At 43.1% G+C, this 25647-nt stretch overlaps 1 protein-coding gene across 3 annotated transcripts in view; it reads left to right on the top strand.

Moving 5' to 3' along the window:
- Prkcq (protein kinase C theta) overlaps positions 1-25647 on the top strand; it is a 76561-nt gene that overhangs the window by 27691 nt on the left and 23223 nt on the right. For 2 of the 3 annotated variants that reach the window (XM_048367525.1, XM_048367526.1), the window contains exons 2-9: positions 3310-3436; positions 6539-6738; positions 9864-9924; positions 16506-16668; positions 18309-18340; positions 18437-18522; positions 19904-20033; positions 25252-25361. In XM_048367525.1, the coding sequence (XP_048223482.1) occupies positions 3319-3436; positions 6539-6738; positions 9864-9924; positions 16506-16668; positions 18309-18340; positions 18437-18522; positions 19904-20033; positions 25252-25361 (900 nt within the window). In that variant the 5' untranslated portion in view covers positions 3310-3318. Of the gene's footprint in view, positions 1-3112; positions 3437-6538; positions 6739-9863; positions 9925-16505; positions 16669-18308; positions 18341-18436; positions 18523-19903; positions 20034-25251; positions 25362-25647 lie in introns of those variants that run through there. The other variant, XM_048367527.1, reaches the window with a different exon arrangement.

Here is a 25647-nt window from a genome sequence, read left to right as displayed (position 1 = left end):
ATGGGACTTGTAGGGTGTATCACATTCGGCCTTAAAAATGGCAGTGGCAAGGCAAAGAAATGTGGTAGGTGCTGTCTAGCAGTGTACACGGAACTCAACAGGAGGACCTAGTGGATCGCCTCAAAATGAGTGGGTGGAATGGGGTGGCAGGGAGGAAGAGAGGAACCAAAGAGGAGACTAACCAGGAGTCAAAGATGAAGAAGGTGGGGCAGGGGGAAGTGAGGGAAGGAGGGAAGCAGGACCGCAGTTCAGGAGTAGGGTATGGGTTTTCTGAAAACAGAGAGCTAGCAAAGCACTGGAGAATCCATGGTGGTTCAGCAAGACCCTAAGAACGACCATTTGGACAACAGCGTAGAGATGTCAGGAAATGAGGAGTGACTGATACTGGATGGAGGGGGGGGGAGAGGGAGAGAGAGAGAGAGAGGGGGGGGAGAGGGAGAGAGAGGCAGAGTAAACCAGTTCTGCTATGGTTTATCAAACAAGAGGCAATGCAGATTGAGATGAGGCCAAAATGAAGGAGAAGGAGGAGATGGGGAGGAGACAAAGGAAGAGCAGAGGCTGAAGGTCACGCTGCCATCCACGTAGCTGGCAAAGCAAAGGAAGGTGCAGATCTGAAAAGGAAGATGGTGTGCTCCAAGTGAGGACTGGTGGAAATGTATGAGCTACACATGGAGATGGAGGGAGACAATAGAGCGTGCGATCTGTTGCTCAACGAGGAGTACATGAAGGGACCTGACCCTGCCCCGTTAACACCCTGGCCAATCAGTCATCTTGGGCACCCATTGGTTGTGACCTGTGAGGCTGCTGGGTGGAGAGGAAAGATGAGGTTAACTGAAATTTACAGAGGACAGCTTCACAGGCTCTGCCCTGAAGCATGCTATGTAGCCCAGATAGTTTTATAGCCAAGGAGCACTCCTTCTTATTTAAAGGTCGGGGAAATTCCCCTTATCCCTACCCTCAGCTCTGAACTCCTAAAGCAAAGCACTTCTTGAATACATCTTATGTTAATTTCATCCTCCAGGCCTTTGCTCTTGACATATGTACCTACATAAATTCCAGAGATCTGTGACTAGACCTTTAGAGAAGAAGTACAGTTGGCATGGTGATGCACTACTGTAATACCAGTTCCTGGGGAAGTGGAAGGAGGAAGACTGGAGTTTGAAGCCTACCCTAGATAAAAAAAAAAAAAAAAAAAAAAACTTATGAGACATTCTCTGAAAAATAAACTATAGCATAAAGGGGAGTGGATCTGCCTTAAATGGTTGAGGGCTTTACCAGAATGCTCAAGTCCCTGAGTTCAAACCCCAGTATTGCCCAACACATAAAACCAAAACAACAAAACAAGATACACGCATTGGGTAAATTGTCTAAAGGCATACGGGTAGGAGAATAATGAAAATGACTCTAATGAAAGGCATTTTTGCTTAAGGAAATCTTTGATATCTACCTAATCAAGGCTCGGAGGAGGAGAGAGGAGTTCACAGAAGCCGCCTCCCAGGAGGTAGTAGAAACCCTAGCAACCTCATAGCTTTCCATCTATTTCTGAGACAGATTCTTGTTACACAGCTGCCTGATGGGGACATAGCCTGAAAATAGCAGTGACAAGTTCCCAAAGGTCAGAGAGGTAGGAACTCAGACTTTATAATCCCTCTAAACTCAAATTAGAACTCAAATTAGGACTCCAATTAGAACTCCCCTAACTTGTGCAAAGGAAATCTTTCAAAGTCTACACATGACTAATATTTCCACGAGAGCAGAAAGTTCTCAGGGATTTTTTTTTCTTGATGACTGGACAAATCAAGACAATCTGAAACTCATTCCCATGTAGAAACTCCCAGAGAAGAAACAGCTCTCAAAGAAATCCTGTCAGGACTTGCAGTCAGTAGTCTAATTGCTGCCCAGAAATTCTAAGTCATGAGGCAAAGGAGGCACCCAGTGACAATGCCAGAAGTCACATGACTGCAATTCCACCATGTGGTCTATGCAGAAACATTTCAGAGACTAAGAGCACCCAATAAATCATGCTCAGATAACCACTTCCTTTCCATAAGCCTTCCAAACTTGACAGGAAATCAAGACTTCACCAATGTTTGTGAAATTAGCAGCATCTGTCAAGTTTTCTCCCTATAGACTCAACATTTATCCAAAGAACATGCTGGAGTACTGGGAATCTCCTAGGGTTTTGTAAGATTAGCTATATGAAGCACAAGACCCCATCTAGGTTACTGTCTCTCACTTTGCCATACAAAGGCAGGAAAGTGATTACTTAACCAAGTTTGGGGAAATAAAGATAGAAAGGTTCAAGTGGAGAGAGGAAGCAAGAAAATAACTTGGTCACTAAATATAAGTTGCAGATTTCAATTTCAGATCAAGAATATTTCATGGAGAATCTGGTAAAAGTAAAACTATGTATAAATATAAAAAGCATTTAGTTGAGATGAGTGGGCGAAGCAAACAAAGACGAGACAGCACATCAACTAGACTGGGTTTTCGGAATCTGTATCTCACACTGTGATAATTGTCACCAAGATCTCTCGGTAAGCACAGTGATTAAGAGGATTTTTGAGGCTAGAGGCATGGTTCAGTTGGTAGAGTGCTGGCTAAGGAGCAAAAGCTTCAGATACCCAGATTGAGCCTCAGTCTCACACCAAAATAGCAAAAGAAAAGAGGATTGAAGGACTTCATTTATCTTTTGAGAGTAAGTCATTATTGTTTTTCATACAACATTCGAGCCACATTTTTCAACAGCTAATAGCTTATTAGAGAGAGAGAGAGAGACAAAAACAGACCTTTGTAAAAATATCCAAAAGAAATAAGCATCAGCTGCTAAATGCCTAGAGCCAATTCCATTACCCACATAAATAGACCATGTAAGAATTTGCAGTGTCATATTTAACTAGTCTGACTAAAATAGACTCACTCTTTCTAAACTCATTTTCTGATTACTATGTGTTGTTTCTTGTGTACCTCAGGAGTAACAAAATACAATGCTGGGGAAACATTAGCTTCACACTGCGGCCGTTACACTTACCTCTTGGAGACTGCTCGCCGTTAGCTCTTTCCTTAGTTCTCACTAGCAAGGCTGGATGTGCACTTCCAGACAGCCTCGTCCTCTGGCAAATCAGTCTGTGGTTTGGGGAGAATCCAGCAATGTGCTTTGCAGAAGCGGAAATAGAAGCATTTGTTCAGCTGGATAGTGGACTCCTTGAAGGCTCTGGCTGTCCATAATAAAATGCTGGTTAAGCGGAGATCAGAACAGCAAAAATATCGTATAGCCTGAAACCGCTTTTGCCTTTTGTCATTTTCCAGGGAGCAGACATGTCACCATTTCTTCGAATTGGTTTGTCCAACTTTGACTGTGGGACCTGCCAGTCCTGTCAGGGCGAGGCCGTGAACCCTTACTGTGCTGTGCTTGTAAAAGAGTATGTTGAATCAGGTAAGAAGAAGTGGGCACTGAGGTGGGAAGGAGGCTCTGGCTAGGAATGCTTCCGGGACCTGCAAGGTCATTTGATTCAACTGGAATGGACAGCTCAAGACACCAATGCCTAGTGAGTCTCAGGGATACATGCTAAGTGGTATACACTGACTAGAATCTTGAGACCCACTGCTGTTTGTTTGTTTTTTTCACACAAAGATAAGGCAAAAGATTGAGGAAATTAGGTGAAGAGTAAATGGAAAAGAAATCTACGGAGTGCAAGTAGAGGATGCCTAATCTATACTCATAAGCCTGGTTCTTTAAATGATTATGAGTAGATTAATACTGCCTAATCTTATTTGATCTTAGGATCAAATGTAAAGACTGCTTATTGTTTCCTTGGCTAAGCTTGATGAAGTTTAGGACAAAATCCTATAATGAGCCTTTACAATCCAAGTTCTAGTAACTTGCACTTACTAAGATCCTATCTGAATGAAAGACAGCCACGGTGTATCATCCCAGGTGAACTTGTACAGGTGGGGTCAAACTGTGTCAGGTACCCAAGATTCTGTCTGTGGATTTTGAATTTTCTGTTTATAATCCTATTGGTAATGGAGTCTGTGTGTGGTCCATTTGGCTTCCATTCATTTGATAAGTGTGAAAGTCGAAAGACTTTCCAGGGGGAAAGATAAGGGAAGGTTTTTTCCATCCTCATAACTGTTTCCTGATTCCCTGCATTCAGACTGGTTCAAGAAAAGTGTGACTCCCTAAAGGTAGAGATTTGAAGTAACTAGAGAAGGAAATCATCACAATTAATACACACAAAACATGTTCTTGAAGAGCCTACTTTGAGGGCTCTGGGACTCGAGTAGAGAGGAAAACACAACACAAACAAATAAGCAAGTCCAGAAAGAGTCCCCTCCCTTGACAACTCCTCCTCTCATAGTGAAAGGCACTCCGCAAAACTACATCGCAAGTAATGCTGAGTGCTATCGGGAAATTAAAGCAGGTAAGGGAGAGGGGAAGGAATAGGATACAGAAAAATGTCTGTTATTCCACAGAAGGTAGTCCCTAAGAGACCCCTGTAGGGGGCTGGTAGCACTTGTGGATGCAAGGAGAAACTGAATCAAGTGGTAGAACTTCCATTGGATGCGAAAAGGTCAGAATTGTGAGAAGCCTAAATCCCACTGTGCTGCCTCAAACCAACAGCTGAAGCAAAACACAAAAATAAAACAAAAACATTTCTCTTCACGGCTCAGTTCACCCCTCTAGCCACCCTTAAGTACATCAAAGGCAAGGAGGCTGTCTGTAACATCTTGGGTTTTTTCCCCTCTGCCCGGAGTCCTCTCCTGTTTAGTTAAAAGTGAGAATGCCACTTGCTCCCAACCCTTGCAAATGTCACAGACATCTTTGAAGTGTAAAATGCCTAAGTTTTTCAAAGCTGCTTTGGACGCGATGTGTCTCCAAGACCGAGTGCCCTCTCCAGCTTTAGGTCTCGCTGACATTTGCCTCTGGGGAGTCTTTTTCTTCTCTTTCTTTTATTTTCCTTCTTCTTCTTTTGGTCTTGTCTTTGAACATGGTCTAATCAGCCATGTGGATCAAGAGACTTTGTCAGAAAAGAAGAAAACTGTTTTTCTAAAACATTGGCCCAGGGACGCTGAGGATTTCTCGGTTTGGTTCCTGTGTTGTTGGTTGTGTTCTCATTAGAAATCACTCTGAATGTTATCACGCAAGGACCATTCCTACAGAATTGAAGCCGGGTTTTGACCTTTGGTGTATGAGAGGCTGCGTTTTTGTGCAGGTGTGTGTGAGTTGAGCCAAGAGTATGAGAATAAACAGCTTAAGGTGCTTTCTGTCTGTGAGCCTTTGAAAATGGTCATGTTCCTCCTAATGTGGGTAGAAATAGGACTAAACTATTTTATCCCACTCATAAAACGTCTCCAGTTTTCTATAAAGGGATTATCCTGTCTGCAGCTTCGGTTCTTAAACATACCCAGGATTTCTTTGTCCTATTTTTCCAATCCTACCTAGCCATCCACTGCTTCATTGGCTCCTTAGCTTAAGACCCTGCCTCGAATGTGACTTGTCAACCTTGTCTATAAATTGCATCTTCATCCAACAGTTAGAGAAGAAAAGTTGACAGGGTTGTCAGGTACTGGTGGCTCATGCCTATACTGTCGTACTCACTAGTTGGGACGTTATGAGCAAGAAGATCATGGTTCAAGGCCAGCCCAGGCAGGAAAGTTCTTGAGACCCTGTCTCCAAAATAACCACCAAAAACATAAAAAATGGGGCTGAAATGTGCACCTTAAGTGGTAGAGTGGCAGCCTAGCAAGCTCTGGGTTCAAACCCCAGTACTGCCTGAAGGAGGAGATGATAAAAAAGAATTTGAGAAGGAAATGGTTCCTAATACTTTAGAGCTGATCATCCTTCAGCATATTTATGCCAAATAGAAATTTTTAAACCTTTCTAAAGGGGCTGTCATTGTAAGCTAAGATCATGCCACTGTGTCTTGCAGTTGTTTTATACTGAGTATTATTTTCACTGGAGGCCCGAAAGATGAATGAGGCACGTGACCAAGACTTACAGACTAATAAAAAATAAGAGATATCAAAAGGCAGGAAAACTTAAGTTTGTTTTTCTCTTTGTCTGTGTGTTTTATATATATATTTTTTTTGGGGGGTGGGGGTGTACAGGGAGGGTCGTGCTCTAGCCCAGGCTGGTCTTGACCTTGAGGTCATCCTCTTCAGCCTCCAGAGTGCAGGCACTCCAAATATGAGCTCAGTCTTAAAGATTTGTTTAAAAAAGGTTTTATTTGCTCACATATTCATTGCCAAAGTGAAGCCATCAACTGAAAATAAAAAACAAAAACATTTGCACTTGAGACATTATCAGATGCTTGTTGTTTAAATGACCTACCTACGACCCTGAAGATTCAGTGCCTCACCTCACATCACCACCACGAAATGGTGCCTTCTGTCGCCTACATTGTCTCTGTCTGTTATTTGTGTCGTCACAACAGAATTACCCATCCTGGAGAGCAGAGGGAGTTGGTGTGGCCATTAAGTTGAATGGTTCTCTAGCGTTGCCTGAGTCATGAGCATTGTACTTTTGTGGTCCTAGAAAATGGCCAGATGTACGTCCAGAAAAAACCAACCATGTACCCACCTTGGGAGAGCACCTTCGATGCCCACATCAGCAAGGGGAGAGTGATGCAGATCATTGTGAAAGGCAAAAATGTGGACCTCATCTCAGAAACTACGGTAGAGCTCTACTCGCTGGCCGAGAAATGCAGAAAGAACAATGGGAGGACAGAGGTATGGGTAAGTGTCGGAGCTGTGAACTCTAGTTCCTCAAAGCTATGCATCTGGCTATTTGCTAGCTCCAAGTCTCTATCAGGATTTCCCTGTCCTAAGGTAAATATGGCCCTACCACTTCCTTGTTAGTGATCTAGTGGTGATAATCACTATTTAGTATGAGCTTCAAAATGTATAAGTATATTCAAATATATCTGATGCATATATAATGGGAAAGGCAATAAAAACCTGAGGTTGATCTTTGTTAAGCTTGGAAATGCCAAATATTCCTCTTAACAGGGTAAACTATTTTTAAAAATATCTGCTTGTGAGGGGCTAGCACAAAGACCTCCTTCAAGACTGATCTTTCTCCATCCTTTGTCTATCAATGGTTTTAAGCCATAGTTGAGTCATTTAGCTTGCCCTGTACTAAAAACGAATGTCATCCACAATTCATGCTTAGCATGCCATTCTTGCAAATCTAGGTTATAACTGTTGGGGTAGCAGATGTTTAGAAATATTAAAAGGAGGAGTAAAACATGAGAGTATTAAAAAATGCTAATGCAAACTTCTGGGGACACAACATGAAATAAAATATATCCATACAATCTGCTTTTGCATGATCCGAAACCCAGAACATGTTTTATAAATATTTATATCATTTATGCCAAAGGTGAGGATCTGGTTTTTCTGTTTCTTGCTTTTTTATACTTCAGATTTTAGAAATCCACACAGAAGATTTTCAGTTCTCAGGCTTCACAGGGGAATGAGAGAAGGCCAAAAACTACGTATTTTGTGTCCATTTTGGTTGCACAAGAAAAGTACTCTTTAGGAAAGGATAAAAAATTTTTGCTAGTGTAACTGATGTAATCTTTACAGACAGCTACAAGCCAAGATTTTATTAAGGTGGGTATAAGTATATGATGTAGCTCAGTAGTTTCAATTGAGTGTTTCTGCTTTGAGCTCGGTTAAAAGGCTCCAAACTCCTTTAGAGCAGCTGCTTAGACAAGTCAGGAAAGGTTAAAGAACTGAATGGTGCTACAGATGTTCATTTAGTGTTGAGGCAGCATTTCAGATCCTTGTCTAACCAACTCACCATCCTTTTTCTGATTGTAAGCTCTGGTTTGAGGGTTGAGGGGAAGAGGAGTCCTTAGCTTATTTTTTTCTCATGTAAAAGGCCAACAGGTTATCTTAAACTAATAGTTTCCCTTGCTTCTATTATAAACTGCTTTTTTAAAATGAATTTCTCCATTGTAAATGGATTCTCTCAAACTTGCCTTTCATCTCTATCAACTATTCAGTGTGTGAGCATTGAGACTTAGCTCTTGCTTTCCCCGCCTTGCCACTGTGCTCATGGCTTTCTCTGTCCCTCTCAGAAGTGAGAGAAAAACATGTATTTCTATGAGCATCGCTTTGCAGGAGTTGCATGGCCCCCGGTTTAATTTCCTGCGTCAGCGCTGTGTGTGTGTCCTGGCTGTCGACAATACTCTTCTCACGTTGTACTGACTGCACCACTGCAGTCGGGAACAAACTCCTGGCTCCTCCCTCTTTTCTTTCTGTTTTTGCCTTCATTTGTATCGCTCACCTCACAAATCTGACAGCCATGAAGTCTCCACTTGTGTTGAAAACATCTCTCTACATGTTGATTTATTTAAACTTACATGAGAACTTACAGGAAGCCAAGCAGTAGGAGTTTAACATAAAACTGTAATCCTAAAATACTATTGCTAGTATGTCAGCTTCTCAGACAGCTCCAAAGGCTTAGCAAAGCTTACAAAGGTCACACAGCTAGGAAATTATTTAACCGCAATTCAAATTCAACTCTGGGTTTAAAAGCACAGCTCTTGCTAGATCTCATTTATTTTAGCTAACCCATGGATGTAATGATAAATCATGCCTTGGATTTGCCTCTCTTCTTATTCATTTTAGTTCACTAATGTCATGGTATGTATACATATTGAAAGGAAAATTGTCCCAGAAGAACCACAGACCATAGACAAAGTCACGTAGAGCAAAGAGTTTATTGCCAGCAGGACCGGCAAGGCCAAGTTCCCACAGAGGAGAGGAAAATGGCACCTGAACTCTCTTTTGGGGGGTCTTGATACCCTCCTGCAACTAAGGTGGGAGGTGGTCCGCCTGCCCCTCAGGTAGCCAGGGGCGGAGTCGCATGGCCAAGGGCAGAGCTGATGGGCCAGGGGACATCTATAAGCTGACACATATGACACATAAAGTTACATAAGATATATACATACACACACGTACTGATGTTAGTGGTTCGTTAGGGAATGTCCTCTGAGATTTGTCCATTTTTCTCCAATATATGTCACATTATGTGAGATCCTGAATTACCCCCTAAAATGTCACTTTGTTCTGATCCCTTCTACATACATATGTGCACTTATCTGAATGTCTGTGTTATGTTCACATATATGAGCATATATGTATATGTCTACTTAATGTACTCATATACTTATACATACGCATATATACATATATTCATATTGCATACATTATATACATCCATATGTGAATGTATGCAACATACATGTATGTGTGTGTGTGTATTCTTTTACCAGACCCGTCCAATGAGAATTCCTTTCATAGAGCACCTGGACTTTTCCCAAGGAAATGTTTTCCTCTCTGAAAGCAAAGACTACTCTCCTACCTAACCTGGGTTTGCATCCATTGGGAAAAGCAGGAGGATCTGTGTGTCTCTCAAAGCAGGATTTATCTTTTATTTCAAAAGCCCTACTTTGTCCCCCGGGGAAGCTAGTCCCCATGGCTGGGAAGCGTCTGTCAGCGATGAGGCTCAGGGCCTGAACTCTTAGAGCTCTTCAGATACACAATGTCACACGGGATGAAAAGCAAACAGAGTGTGTTTGGGGATTTTGCCTCTACTTTATGCAGATTTTCCTCCCCGAAGGAAATGAGTGTGAATGGCTGAGGTGGTTTCATACAGAGAAAGGCTGTCGTCAGGTCAGGGGTGCTGCAAAGCCCTGCTGATGGCGCCCGGATGTGACCATGTGACGTGAGGAGCAGCCTCCGTGGTTTCTGCCTTGAAGATCTGCCCTTCGGCCGGGCTGGTGATGATGTCATCGCGCTCAGGGCGGGCTTCACAGGGTGACTGACGTTCCTCCTCTTCTCTCCCCCAGTTAGAGCTGAAACCTCAAGGCCGAATGCTCATGAATGCAAGATACTTCCTGGAAATGAGTGGCAAGTGACATTTCTTCTTCCTCTGTGGGGATGGGAAGGGCCCAGACTTCCATTCAGGAGTAACTTGTTTCACTGTTGCACGGAGCAGCACAAGGAATTTTTACTAAAATTTCCAGTAGTGCACAGACATGAATTGAATATAATTATCTGGGCTGAATAGACGTAGAAAAAGACATAGAAATAGAAATAATAGAACTTAGAAATTACAAATAGACATGAAAGAAATAAAAATAAAGCACAAATGTTGATGGAAGCCCGTGGCTCACACCAAGCTGAAGGATCCCCGTTCTCAAGGCCAGCCTAGGCAGAGAAGTCCTTGAGACATCATCTCTCCCGTAGCCGGCACAAAGCAGGGATGGAGGCATGGCACAAGTGGTAGAATAGAAGGCCAACGGAGTAAACAATCCAAGTAATTGGAGTTTTGAGACCCTGAGGTTAAACCCCAGTACCACTAAACAGATAAATGCAGTAGAGATGCAAATATAAAACATTTACCTCATTCATTTTTTTTAATCGTGTGAACTCATGTGCCTAGCACCTTTAAGTCTGTCTCTATTTTAGTTTAGGAATTTAATGAGAAAAGATGGTGTGTTGTTATGTATGCATACACACATACACTATATATGTGTATGTATGTATGCGTGTGTGTGTATATATATATATATATATCCAGAACAAGCATTAAATTTTACTAAGATAAATAAGAAACTAATAATACATTTTCTATAAATCTACTGGTCCAGGCTAGTGCTTAAAATCAGCCACCTCGCACCCTTTCAGGAACAGCAAAGCGTAAGGAAACCCATTGCCAGATCTGTGTGTTAGATGCCTTTGAGAGTCTGTCAATGTTGTTTAAATGGATATGGATCAGACTCATCAAATTTCATACCGCAGAGTGAACGTGGGAACTCCCCGGTGCTAGACTGCTTTGATTTTCCTTCCTCCTAAATTAGTTTTCCTACAGGTTGAGTATTTCTTATCCAAAATGGTTGAGATCAGAATTCCTGCTTTCATTGACTTCAGATTTGGGGATGTCTAAACCTCCATAATGAGATACGAGATATCTCGAGGGATTGAATTTTCTGATGTTTCGTGTATATCTTTAATGCGCATAGCCTGAAGAAAAATGTTGTACAATATTTTAAGTAATTATGTTCATGAAGCAGTTTTCTGGTGCAGAATTTTACACCTGTTGAATTCTGTCAGTGCCCAGAAAGTTTCAGATTCTTGCTGAGCACTGGGGCCTCATCCCCATAACTTAAACAAAATCCAGAGGATCATGGTTCCAAACCAGCCCAAGAAGAGAAGTCCAAGAGACTCCATCTCCAATTAACCAACAAAAAGAAGGACCAGAGGAATGATCCAAGTGGTAGTACCAGTCAAGCAAGCACGCGGCCCTGAGTTCAAATAAAGTTTCAGATTCTTTTTTAACTTTAGAGTTTTGGATTAGCCATGTTCAACCCTCAAGTTTTCATCCAGATTTACAGTGCTTTTATAAAACACAACTAGTTTTTTATATGTCTAGATCCAAAGAAAGCAGTAGTATGGAGGCAATCTGGGAAAACTTGAACATTCGCCAGCTTTTATATGATTCTGACTCATGGCTATTAATTTTTTTCGATGTGAGAAAAATGTATGATGGCTGTGTTTCTTTCTCAAAGGGAACCTTGTTCTTTTACTGACAAGATGAAATTATTATAGACAAAATAATGTAATACAAGGGGTTTGTTCTGAAATAATTTATTGGGACAGGCTAGGGAAGTAGATGAGGTTATGGTAGAAGATAAGGGGCTCTGAGTTGATTGTTGTTGAAGCTGAATAGTTGAAATTTGAAAACATCATAATATTTGATCAGATTTGTGTATATTTACATTTTTCCATAGTAAAACTTTCACAAAAGAGATGAGCTGGGCACTGGTGGCTCACAACTATAATCCTAGCTACTCAAGAAGTTGGGATCTGAGGAACACAGTTCAAAGCCAGTCTGGGCAGGAAATTCTGTGAGACTCTTCTCTCCAATGAACCAGCAAAAAGCCAAAAGTGGAACCGTGGCTAAAGTGGTAGAGGGATTAGCCTGCAAAAAAAAGCTAACACAGCTCTTAAAATGTGTGGATTAGGAAAAAGAAAGGAGTGGTGAGGATGGGGTTGTGGAAAGAGAAGGCAAGTGAAAAGGTAAATTTAGGGAAATTAAAACTTGAATAACATTTAAGATCATATCCTGTCTCCTGAATCCCTCTTCAGTGGAAGGCTCAACAATGGTCCACCCCACAAAGGAGTTAAGCGTAGCTCTTCATACACAGATTACTCCAGTCTTGGCCTTGGAAAATCTGCCCTTGACGACACTCTGTTCACACTTGCTCCCTCTCCCACTATAGATGCTCTTGTTCTCCACAGCCTGGCTAGAAAAGGCTATTCAGCTGAGTCTGTGACAGATGCTAGATTATGTTCCTAGATCTCAGACTCATGTATTTGACCTCAGGGTGGACCTCTCCAGCTAGATTTCTCATGCATACTTTAAATGCCGTGGACTATAAATTACAAAATGCAACGTGTCTGTCTTCACCATAAATCTGCCCTCTGTCCTCATGATCTTAGTTAATTATGAATTCTCCTATAAAATGTGCACGTTTTATAGCCTTCTGAGCCTCCGCCTCCCACTTGAACAATTTGTCCCCATTGTCAATAGTTTTCAATTTTATCATCTCTATCCCATTCATTCTCCAACTGCTGCTGCTAGAATGGCTCTCTCCAAGCTCCACGCTCACCACACCAGTGCCTCTGTGACAACCTCAGTCTCTGAACTCACCGTGGCCTTCCAGTGTATGCAGTTCATCCACAGGAAAGTATGCAAACTGACCTGGTACCTGTCCCTGACCCCAGTGGGTGTGACCACTGAGCTTTTCTGCTGCACTGTCTCCATTCTGACAGTTCTCAACTATTCCAGGACCTCTCAGCCTCGTCCCAAGGACTCATCTCCGCATCATGGCTCTTTGCCTTCTGCCTAGAGAGAACCTCTTCCTTTCCCTGCCATACCTCCTCCCACACATTAGTAGGCGCTATTCATCCTTCAGGATCAGCTCAGAAATCATCTCTACCAATCCCTTCTTTATCTAGTTTTCATTCCCAGCTTCCCTTGCCTCAGCTGGTGCAGTTTCCTTCCCTCCTATGAAGGTTTGTATTCTGAAATGTATTGCATTCTCAACTCCTTTCAGAATAGCAGTGGTCAAGCCCCATCTTTGTACTCCCTGGGGCCTTTAGCAGTTTCCTTTTGATGCCCACACAATAGCTTTTGCCAAATTTCCTTTTGATGCCCATCCTTCTTGATTTCTGGGAGTGTCTTGCTGTTCTCATTCTTTGAGTGTGACCCTGGCTCAGTACAGTTGATGGAGACTCCAACCTCCATCTGTATGCTTTAGAGTACAGCTGTTTCTTTGTACATTCTCTCCTTACTCCTCTGCCCCCAAAGAAAATCTTCCTGCTTTCTTCACCCCGGGGCCTCCCATAAGCCCTCTCTCATCAACTCACTTCCTCTCTAATCAAGTCTCCCTGCTGTCTGTGGTTTCCTTTGCCTTGCCAAGACATGCTGTTTAAGGTCTCTTCCCCTATTCTGAATAAACACCCTTTTTTAACCTTCTTACCTCCCTCCTCTTCACTTCTTTTTCTTGTGATATTTCTTGAAGACATAATATGAATCATGACAACATATGCATTCGTCCCTTTTTACACTAAGGTTTTAATTATTCAATCTTAAGAGTCTTGCTTATAGTGTGATCCGTCTTCTGAAATGGCTTCCTCAAAGTCTGTCAACCTTCTGTACAAGTTCTTCTTTCTTAGCTTTCATCTTCCTTGATAGCAGTCAGTGCTGAAAGCTTCATTCTTTGGGGACTTGTCTGATATGATAGTTTCCATTCCTTTCCCCTGACCCCTGTTTTGGGGTGTGTGTGTGTGTGTGTGTGTGTGTGTGTGTGTGTGTGTATCTGGGGTCTTGAACTCATGTCCTATGCACTGTTCCTTGAGCTTCTTTTGCTCACGTCTCTACCACTTTGAGCCACAACTCCATTTCTGGCATTTTTGGTAGCTTATTGGAGATAAGAGTCTCACGAGCTTTCTTGCCCAGGCTGGCTTCAAACCACAATCCTCAGATATCAGCCTTCTGAGAACTAGAATTACAAGTGTAGCACCCAGTTTCTCCTTATTTTTTTTTCAGCTACTGCTTCTTGGTCACTTTTTATCAAGTCCTTTTCCTATTTCTTAGAAATATGCATACCCTTGTGTCTAGTCTACATCATCATATATTGCCTTTTGTACTTAGCTCTTCTTCCTGGCTATACTCTATCTCCATGGATGAACATAGAGGTTCAAGAGTTAGGAATAATACGTCAGATTTCTTCAGAATATTCAATTACTTCAAAACTTCTCAGGAAACGCTTAAGTTTTGACTGACTGTAAATAGATGACCCCTTCGATTAAATAATATTTGGAGTCTTTGATGCAAAGTAAATAATCAAATGTATTTATAAAAACCAATAGCTTTATTCAAGCCAATATAGAGAAGAGCAAATTACTTCAGAAATACAATCAATACCAAATTTTTTTTAAATTTTGTGCTCTTATATATTTACTCTCTTATGATGTTTGAAATGGCTAGAGGATGAAAGAAATCACAAGAAAGAGCAAGCGAGGAAACAAATTCATTTCTAGATCTTCTTAATATTTTTAAATTTTATAGTCTAAATGCGAAACATAACATACATACAAACACACTATGTATAGTTTAGAGCCATATATTTGCATATCTTATTTCATTTCATTGTGTCTTGACCAAACCAAAAATGAGTCAGATCTCACCAGTATATGACCTACTGTAGCAATCACAATTTGAAAATACATCTGCCAAAACTTAAAGGAGTCTCCATGACCTTCACTTAACCCTTCATCTACCAAAGCTAGCATTTTTACCTAGGCCCAAATACAATAACCTAACCTACGTAGTTTTAAAATACTAGGCGAAAAAGGACAGAATATCTACGGAACTCTCAAGAGAACTATTGGGAATTCCCTGTGTCTGGAAGTTTGTGATTACCATAGAACAAACCTGTGAGCCAGACAAGATGTAAGTTCCAAACTGTGTTTTGAACCTGGGCAGGATTTCTGGAGGAGAGGTTTCCACCTGCACAGTCTCTCCTTTGTCTAGCAAGTTTCTAGCCCAGGCAAATATGGTACCTTAGCAGGTATATTTGCATCACTAGACTCCCACTATGATATAGCCAGCATAAAAATGTCAATATTGTTAACACTTTTTCTTTTTTGGTCAGTCGTGGGGCTTGAACTCAGGGCCTGGGCACTATCTCTGAGCTTTTCTACTCAAGGCTAACACTCTACCACTTTGAGCCACAGTGCCACTCCCAAGTTTTCTGATTGTTAATTGGAGATAAGAGTCTCACACTTTCCTGCCTGGGCTGCCTTTGAACTGCAATCCTCACATTTCAGCTCCTATGTAGCTGGGATTATAGACATGAGCCACCAGCACCTAGTTAACACTTTATACTTTTAAAACACATGGGCTCCTGTTCTTCACTAAACTTCTAGGCTTTATATGTATTTAAAAAAATAAAGTAAGTGATCCAAAAACCTTTAAGATATTACATAACTATGATTCTAGGTATTATAGTTGTTACATTTATTATCCTTATTTGAGCATGGTCATGGGTTTGTGAGGTTTTATAGATTTCTTTTCTGTTTACCATGCTTCACTCTCTTACCTGATCATACTTTTTAATCATGCTTGCCTTGCCATTGTTTTGTTCTTTGGAGCCCTGTGTGTTAGCGGAGCATTCTCAGAACTCTTACCATCTTAGAATTTTTTAGCCTTTTGGGGAAAAGAAAGCTGGGCATAGGTCCTTGTAAACAGTAAGTACCCAAAGCACCTCCGCCAACATCCCTAAGCCCAGGTAGACAGAGTCTGTGTGAATCTGATGCATTGATGTCGATGACTAGGTAATACTCAAGATTACCGAGACAGTTCTTTCCAAGTGCAGTGGTCTATGACCAGAACGCAGCAACTTCCCAGAGTTCTTTTGCTTACACACAAAGAGTTGGGCAGCATTCTTCAATCTGTCTAAACAGACCAGTTGTCAGATATCCAAAGGCCTCAGAAATGCTGTGCCCAATTTGCTGTCAGTCACATCAATGTCTTTCCTAATTCCAGCTAAACTTAGAAGCTCTGGTTTCTGGTTTTAAAAACTGAAAGGTCACTCAGTCAAAGAGGGCCAAAAGGATGGAAGCAGCAATTGAACTTCATTTCAGTCCTCTGATAACAGACTGTAAAATCATTCCATACTACAGAACCAAGGAAAGAAACCTAGTATTTTACCCATACTGCTAAGTCCCTACAATTTCATTAGTACTCAATGCTAGTTTTTATATGTACCAAAAACCACAAAACAGAATATGTGGTCCAAAAGTCTTTGGGTCCACTCTGTCCGCTTCTGTTCCTCTCCCGGCTCTCACCCCCCGCCCCCCAACACTTGAGCTGTGCCCAACACATCCCAGAGCTTCACTGGGCCTTTTCCTCCCTACAGACCCAAAGGACATGAGGGAGTTCGAGACGGAAGGCTTCTTCTCACTGCACCACCGCCGAGGGGCCATCAAACAAGCCAAAGTCCACCACGTCAAGTGTCACGAGTTCACCGCCACCTTTTTCCCACAACCCACATTTTGCTCTGTCTGCCATGAATTTGTCTGGTACAGTTAACTTTGGCATTTTTGCTACACGCTTCGGGTTGGGCCTTTTGTGGCATTTTGTCTTAAACCACCGAGTGTGGTGTGCTGCATTGTGGGAAATTCTGCCGGAGGGAATACAACCTTACGGGCCTGACAAGATCTGAGGGGTGTGATTTTTAACACAAGGTGGTTCTTGTGGATCAAGCTCCACTCAGGTGAAAGGTCTGACTTAGTCAGTTTACATTCACTGTGGCAAAGTACCTGGGACAATCAATGGGAAGGTTTATATTGGCTCACAGTCAAAAAGACTTTCATGTATGACTGCTTTATCTCCCTACTTTGTACCTATGGCAAGGCAGAATATCATGGCAAGGAATGCAGGACAGGAAGCAAAGAGGGAGAGAAGGAGAAGGAGAGGGAGAAGGAGAAGTAGATGGAGGAGAAGGAAAGGGAAGAAAGATTGGGCAGGCCAGAGTGATATCCCCTCAAAGTTACTTCCTCAGTGACCTCCATTCTAATGACACCCCCACTCGGAACCTGGCCTTTGGAAGACATTTCAGAGCCCAATAATAACAAAACCCAAAGGATTTTTAATTCCTGACTAACCGAGAGGCAGCTGGGGATGAGAAGGAAGAAACCAAAGAGGCGGCCTCTCCTGTTAACCACGCTTCTACAGTTTTACAGTCAAAACTTCCTCCACCTCAGCATCCCAACTGCACTAGCTGCAACAGATGGCACTTTCCCATTGGAATGAGTGATTTCAGTGAGCCCCGGGGGTGTCTTAGCCTCCGAGACCAGCTGAAGCATCAGTAACCACATAGCCAGGGTGACGGGAGAGTGGGAATTGAAATCCCTCCAGTTTCTGGTGTCAGCATCTGTGCCCGCCACGAGCTGCCCTTCCCTGCGGGAACCAGCAGAATCCATAAATGCACAAGTCCCCATGTACCAGAGCATCTATACACAGGTCACACAGACTCAGGTGGATTTTCATTATGCTGATTTCCTCCTATTACTCAGACCTCTTTGATGTTTCATAATGGCTGTTGCTTGGGAATCTGCCTTCCCACTGAGTTTTGTTGGCTGCAAATATTCTCAGACAGAGGAAATAAAATGTGTTACACACGTCTTTGTCCACACATGAACAAAGGGCATGTGAGAAGCAATGCATTTTTTTCAACTGAGATGATGATTTGGGTTTTAAATTTAGGATGGGGAAATTGGCTGTTAAGAGCCTCTGGAATGTTTGGGCCAGGCATCGATCCTCTATCTGCTTACAAAATATAAGAATGAAAGGGAAGTCTACATCTCCTAGCTTATTTAATCATCACACTTTTCACAAAACAACTTAAAATTCAGAAACTACTCTGGGCAGATAATGTATAGCAGTGCCATTATCAAATTACTAATCAGAGAAAAAGTATTCCTTTAGTTAGGAAACCTCAAGCTCTTGTTCCTTTCTAAAATGTGGGGATTTTTTAGTTGCACCAAGAGGTTCCAATTCCATAAGTCAGGTTGTATGTACCATGCATCTTGATGGATATTACCCCTTCCATCTTTCTCCCTCATTTTCCCTCCTCCCATCCCTACCCTCAGTCTAAAATGTTTTTGTCCTGATGTTGCCATGAACAGCCAAATAAACTAGGCTCTGTGCTCTGTTACAGGGGTCTGAACAAACAGGGCTACCAGTGTCGACGTAAGTAAAATGGACTTCTGTTGTATTGTCATTCTGTTTCCTATTTAACTGCTCCTTCACTCCTGGACATCTTAAGTTGCAATTGTCCCTTTTCAGAATGCAATGCAGCAATTCACAAGAAGTGTATCGATAAAGTGATAGCTAAGTGCACAGGATCAGCTATCAACAGCCGAGAGACCATGGTACGTACCTAACCAGATTCTTCTCTTTATCCTGCACCTGACTTAATCTTGACATTAAATTTTATAGTTCATTATTTTAATAATGCCTCCACTTAAATCTGTAGCCTTACCAATGAGTATCATTCTCTCTAAGAACTCTTTTCTCTTCCATAATGATTTCTATTGAATTACCAAAACTAGGCAATAAATTTTAAAATACAAATAAGAAAATTAATTAATTCCCAGGAGAAAAAAATTGTGATTGCCAGAGTAGGGCTGGTGGGGGTAGGGGAATAAAACCAACATGGCTTTTGCCAGAAAGCCAAGTTATGTCGTTGGTTATAAACAAATACACCTTGTGGGACCTAAAGCTAGAAGTGACTGCTTAAGACTAAATAAGAGCAGTAGACACTATGTTGAAAATGAACTATACAACCTGTGGATGGGGGTGGAGAGAAAAACAGGGAGAGAGCCAGGGAAAGGGAGACATTGTTCAAAAAGAGATGCACTCTTTATCTGAGGTATGTAACTGTAACCTCTCTGTACATCAACTTTACAATAAAAAAATGAAAATGCATAAAAAAGACTAAATAAGACAATTACAAAATACAAGAGACATAAGCATTGCACAAGATCCTGACAGAAAGATAATCCTTAAATCAAGAAGCAAACATTCTTTTCAGAATAAATGTCAAGGTATAGTGTGAAGACAAGTTAGATTTTGCCTCCTGTGAGAGGGAAACTGAGATAAGAAAACCATGAGGAAATATTTTGATTTTCTTCTTCTATTCTTTTCTTATTCATCCAACAAACATTCATTGAGCACCTAACAAAGAAGGCATTAGACTGTGGAAAATGTATAGCCCAGGACAAAACGAGGGTGGTCTTGATCTCCTGGACTTCCTGCAAATAGGAGAAACAAAGACCGCTCGAGTTTTGATTGTGTTCAATGCTATGAAGAGAGCAAATCAGCAGCAGAGCAGGGATGTTTCCTGTAGAGGAGGTATTTAGAACATCTCCCATTAAGTACTCTTCTGGATGGAAAGAGAAAAGGAACTCTTCATAGTAAAACAGGAAGGGCAGTTTCATTTAAGTGGGAGCAGTGTGCTCCCATCTGGATAAGCACCCCTCCCTCGCCCCTTCTTTCTGGAATGGTCCCTGGCTGTGTTGATGGACCAGTGCAGGTGACAGGTTTGTCCTTACCTGGAGCGGCCACTGGCACCGGCTCTTGGCCTTCTTCAGGCACTGGACGAGGGCCCCACAGAGTCTGTGATGGTTTCAAGGCTCGTGCTGCCCGTGTGTCCATTACAGTTTTCTGTGCGTGACGCTCGACGGTCTGGGAGGTCACGGAAAGCTGGGAGCCAGGGGCCTGCGCAAGGCCCCACACCTGCCTCTCTTCCAGTTCCACAAGGAGAGGTTCAAGATTGACATGCCGCACCGCTTCAAAGTCTACAACTACAAGAGCCCGACCTTCTGCGAGCACTGTGGCACGCTGCTCTGGGGCCTGGCGAGGCAGGGCCTCAAGTGTGACGGTGAGTGTTGGTGCAGCCCCCGGCACCCCCACAGCATGGTGGGGGATGGGAGGGGTGGGGAGGATGAGGGGGAGCCTCTATGCCAGCCTGACACAGCTTCCGGGCACAGTGCGCCACTGTGGCTCTTTGCTTTCCACCCCCCCAACGCCCTTCTCTTTACATCCCAGAGCAGGCAGGACAGCTCGGTGTCAAGGTCAAGCATTTGACCCCATGACCTTCGGTTCTGCCAACACAATCTCGGGGAGAAACCAAGTCAGCCTTTCTGTTCTGACTCGCTCTTCTTCCAAGAACGCCACTCCACCCTGGCCCACACTGCTCTCTCCTTGGGGGCTCTGGGCAGCACGTTGCCAACCCCAGAAGAGCTAGCTGTTACATGTCCCTACTCTCTTCTTTTTGTACCAAATCATGAGCTGCTCTCCTTCCAACAAGAAACACGCATGCGTGACCACCTGACCCCTGTGGCCCTAGAAAGAGGAATTCTCTCTTCTTCCCTTGGGGCTGAGAATACAGCAGGGCTGATCCCGGTGACCAAGGCATCTATCTACCTTCCACAGTGAGCGTGCTGTTGTGCCGGGATTAAAGAGTAGGCAGAAAGAAACAAGCCCCAACAAAAATAGATCAAGGAGACACCCGCGGCTCATGCCCAGAGTTCTAGCTACTTGGACGGCTGAGATCTGTGGATCTTGACTCAGAGCCAATGCTGGAAGTGGAGGCTTGGCTCAAGTGGTAGAGCACTGAAAATGCCCAGAGAGAGCACAACCAGGCTCCAAATTCAAGCCCCAGTACCAGCACACACACACACACACACACACACACACACACACACACACACACACAGCCCTTTGCCTTCTGGGTAAAAGAAAGAGCAAGTGCAGGGCCTACTTGATAAAGCCATAACACAAACCTTCTATTTACCCAAGTATTTACCTTTTATTTGTCCAAGTATTCTGACTAAACAAACAGCAGCCAACTGGAGCAACCAATTTCTCACTGGCCTGAGCTCCTATTTAATAGCTAAGGCAGAGCGAGGCTTTGAACCACGTGACCACAAAGCTTAGAACTTTACCAAAGATTCCTTGGCATTATTTCACATTCATCTGTAAAAACGCTTTGTTCCATTCTTTTCCCCTAACATTCTTTCCTTTCTGTTCCATTCTCTCCCCTTCTCCCTCCTCCCTTCTTTATTTCAAGTAGCTCCCCTCCCCTTCTTCTTTCACCCCCTCCTTCCCCTTTTTTCCTCCCCTCCCTTTTCTTCCTCATTTCATTTCCACCTTGCTTCTAAGAACTCCCACACATTCTCTGTCTTCTCCACAATGCTGATCTCCACCTGCCCTATCCTCATCTATTGATTCTTCTTGTCCATTTCTCTTCATCCCTTGTTCTTTGCCTCATTCTTGCCTGTTTCTTTAGAAGTCATCTTTCTAGGTAGGGTCCCCTCAGCCTTTACCCTGTCTTCTCTTTTCCTCCGTGGTATTTCCCATGAAAATAGCCATCCGAAGGGACTATTTGAGCTCACAGAGATCCAGTTACCACCTTCTAGGTTAGTAACAAAGACTCATGATGTTACCATGAGAGCGAGGGTCTTTCTTTCCTGACCACATCCATCTGAGACAAGCGTAGATCCATTTTAATTAGCAAAGTAAAATGCCAGTCTAAGTTAAATGTCAATCTCACTGTACCCACGCTTTGATAAGTGTCACACTTTGTACTACAAGAATAAGTAAGAAAAATCCTGGCTAAGGCCATCCAAGACCTAAACTCTAGAAAACAGATTCAGTGTGACATGAGAATGACGCAGAATTCTGGACTCCATCATTAAAAAAAAAAAAAAAAAACCATCTTCACTGTGCTAGAAATTTTAAATATATATAAAAGATTTTTCTTCCGATGCATCTTTGTGGCCATCTCTATGCATATACACTGGGGCTAATAATATACTTGTTTACATAGAAAATGTTATCCAGTTTGTTTTACGGTGAATTATCCAAGGAAGTAGGGGCTTGCTAAAACTATAGACGAGGCTGGGCACCAGTGGCTCACGCTTATAATCCTAGCTACTCAGGAGGCTGAGATCTGAGCATCGTGGCTCGAAGCCAGCCTGAGCAGGAAAGTCCGTGAGACTCTCATCTCCAATTAACCAGCAAAACGCCGGAAGGGGAGCTATGGCTCAAGTGGTAGAGCACCAGCCTTGAGCGAAAAAGCTAAAAGACAGCACGCAGGCCCTGAGTTCAAGCCTCAGCATCGTCACAAAAAAGCAAAAACAAACAAACAAAAAACTAAAGGTGAGAACTGTCGAAATATCACCTAGATATTTTCATGTGTATGTCACAGTTGTATTTGTCAGTTGCAAGCTCTGTTCTAAACTCTTGGAACAGGAATTACTAGCAAAGAGACAAGATTAAAAAGGATGTGATTTGCCAGGTTTTCCTGCCTCATTCTATCACAACATGTAGTTAAATAAAGTAGAAGCAAGCTGAGGTCCTCTAAGCTGGAGTTTGGAAATCTTGACATGTTTTTTGTTGTTGTTGTTGTTTATTGCAATGTTGATTTTTAAAAAAACAAACAAACCATTTTTGAGTTTCCTAAAAGGAATAACAGGATGTAATCCTTTTTACACTGGCTGACAGGCCCGCTCGTCCTCCTTTTCCCGCTTCATCCAAGAAGGATATCCAGGTCACAGAGGTGGGAGTTGGTCCGTTAGGCTGCTAGCTGAAGAACTTGCAAGGACTCAGAGTTAGACCGAGCGTATTGAGTGTGGCTCAGTGCCCTTGGAGAGGAGGTGGCGTGTGTGGGGTCATTTGTGTCAGCTCACTGTGCAAGATGGGACCAGCACACCCTACAATTCCCACTTCTCTTTCTTTTCTTTTTTGCAGGGGGGGGGGGGGAGAAGGTCTTTTTGACTTAAAAGGGTGAAAGGAAACATGGGTCTCTTTTCTGAGCTACTGTATATATATATATTTTTTTTAACTTTTTTGTTTGTTTGTTTGTTTGTTTGTTTTTGCCAGTCCTGGGCGTTGGACTCCGGGCCTGAGCACCGTCCCTGGCTTCTTTTTGCTCAAGGCTGGCACTCTGCCACTTGAGCCACAGCGCCACTTCTGGCCATTTTCTGTATATGTGGTGCTGGGGAATTGAACACAGGTCTTCATGTATGTGAGGCAAGAACTCTTGCCACTAGGCCATATCCCCAGCCCTATTTTTTAACTTTTTAAGTTTTCATTGTCTTGAAGACTGTACACAGGAGTTTCAATTCAATGTATCAGTTAATATATACAAAGTATCTTGATCAATGTCCTTCCTTTAGTCATTCTCTCCATCCTTCCCAACCCAACCATCCCCTCAGTTTTCCTAGCCCTGTTTTCATTTATTTACATAGAATATTATAACTGCATTCTCCCACCCTTCTTCTCTTCATTTATCTGCCCCTCTTCTCCTGGGCTTCACCTTCCCAAATACCCCCAAGTTCTAGCTTCCTGGTATTTGCATCATTAGACAATAAGTTCATTGTTCAAAGGAGTTACAGCACTGGAATTCTCCCCTGCACATACCATACATTAATTAATGCTTTAATTGAGTTGTGCAAATAGGCATGTGATCCATCTGACCTTATGACATGTTTACATATCATATCTACTTTCTATAACTGTATCATAAGTGTAAATTTAAACCACTAACTCATAAGTTTGAAAAAATACCACTGGGCACCAGTGGCTCTCGCCTGTCATCCTAGGTCCTCAGGAGTCTGAGATCTGACGATCACAGTTCAAAGCCAACCCCAGGAAGAAAAGTCTGTGAGACTCTCATCTCTACTAAACTACTTAGAAAAAAAACCAGAAATGGTGCTGTGGCTCAAGTGGTTGAATGCTAGCCTTGAGCACAAAGAGGCTCAGGGGTAGCACTCGAGCCATGAGTTCAAGCCCCAGGACTGTTAGGGGGGGGAAAAAAACTGAACTACCATTTTCTTTATGACCTTGAAATGCACCTAAGTAGGATCCTAATCATTCCTGGAGTCCTCTACCCTTCCTATAATCACATAAGATTTGGGGGAGCAGAGAGATTCACAGGTGGGAGCCACCAGTGCCCAGCTGGTATCGCATTTTGTGAACAGCTTTTGGAAAGGCATCCATTGATCAAAGTGGAGAAGCAGACTCTATCCGAAGGAAAGGATCCGTACAGGGAGTGGCACCGGGAGACAAGAAGAGCAGGGAGAACAAATTCTGCTTCTGTAAATGGCTTAACTTGTTTGTTGCTTGCTTACCCCCGTGTCAACCCCCTACATTTGTACGCTTTTACCTTGATAAACCCCAGCTCGAGGATGGTTGGGGGTCGCAGTTTCAGCTCCCGAGTCTGTGCTGCTTCCCTGACCAGTCAGTTTGGTTTTTGCTTCCCCAATAAAACCATCTTTTTGCTTGAAAAAAAAAAAAGAAGAGCAGGGAGAAAGCTGTATTTGGGCTGTGTGAACTCCTGGTGCCAGCTTGAGAGTGGCCAATGTGGTAGACTAGGGACCCGTGTTCACACAGACAACCACCAAGGATGTCGGACGAGAGGGAAAGGATTATCAAGGCTCAGATATCCCTTCTTTCTGTTCTGCTGCTGCTTTTGTTCCAAAGAAATGATTCCAAAAAAGAAAAAAGAAAGGATTTGACTTTCTATCCTCAAATGCATCTACAATAAAACAAAATTAATTTTCCCGTGAGTAACCAGAAGTCCCTGGAGTCTCTCCTCACCCACACTCCCAGTTCTATTCACAGAAGACTCAGATTGTCCTGACTGTCCTGATCGGCCAGGGTTCAAGGCTGTCCCTCCCCCCCCCGCCCCCACAAACAGCCCCATAGCAGCACCAGTGAGATTAGTAACTGCACCTCCTTCTTGGATGAGCCTGTGGATCCTGCGCCCCTTTCTTCCATCCAATTCACCCATAAATACTCTCTCTCTCTCTCTCTCTCTGTCCATCCCCTTCCTCTCCCTGTCCATTCTGTAGCCTGAGGGTACAGGCTGGAAGATGGAATGGCTCCACACCATTTGGGGAGGGAGAGAGCGCGTTCTTTATTCCAGCACTTTCTGTGACCTTCAGAAGGACGTGGCCCAACCCTGATGCAGGCTGGCCACAGACTTTCTTCCCTAGCCACGAGGCTCTAGTCCCACACCCCCAAAGACAATGCCATTTCCAAGCACCAGTAGGTTCTTTCCTCCTGCTCACTGCCCCCTTTCTTCCTTTCAGCATGTGGCATGAACGTCCATCACCGGTGCCACGCAAGGGTGGCCAACCTGTGTGGTATAAACCAGAAGCTAATGGCTGAAGCGCTGGCAATGATCGAGAGCACGCAGCAGGTAGGGAAGGCGTTGAGTTGACAAACTCCCTGACTCACCTCCAGTCCTTTGCTTGCTGGTCTGTAGCAGAGCCACGGGATGTCAAGGAATGTAATTTTGACCAACTCCCTACTCCCTAATTTTCACCTGCATCCATTATGTCGTGTAGATCTTTAAGAGATCTTTTCTTTTTTCTTTTGGCCAGTCCTGGGGCTTGAACTCAGGGCCTGAGCACCGTCCCTGACTTCTTTTTGCTCAAGGCTAGCACTCTGCCAACTTCAGCACAGCGCCCCTTTCTGGCCTTGTC

The sequence above is a fragment of the Perognathus longimembris genome, chromosome 18 (assembly GCF_023159225.1).
Source record: "Perognathus longimembris pacificus isolate PPM17 chromosome 18, ASM2315922v1, whole genome shotgun sequence".
Classification (NCBI taxonomy): Eukaryota; Metazoa; Chordata; class Mammalia; order Rodentia; family Heteromyidae; genus Perognathus; species Perognathus longimembris.
Note: the sequence above shows the minus strand (reverse complement) of the source record. Positions and strands in the feature narration are given on the sequence as shown.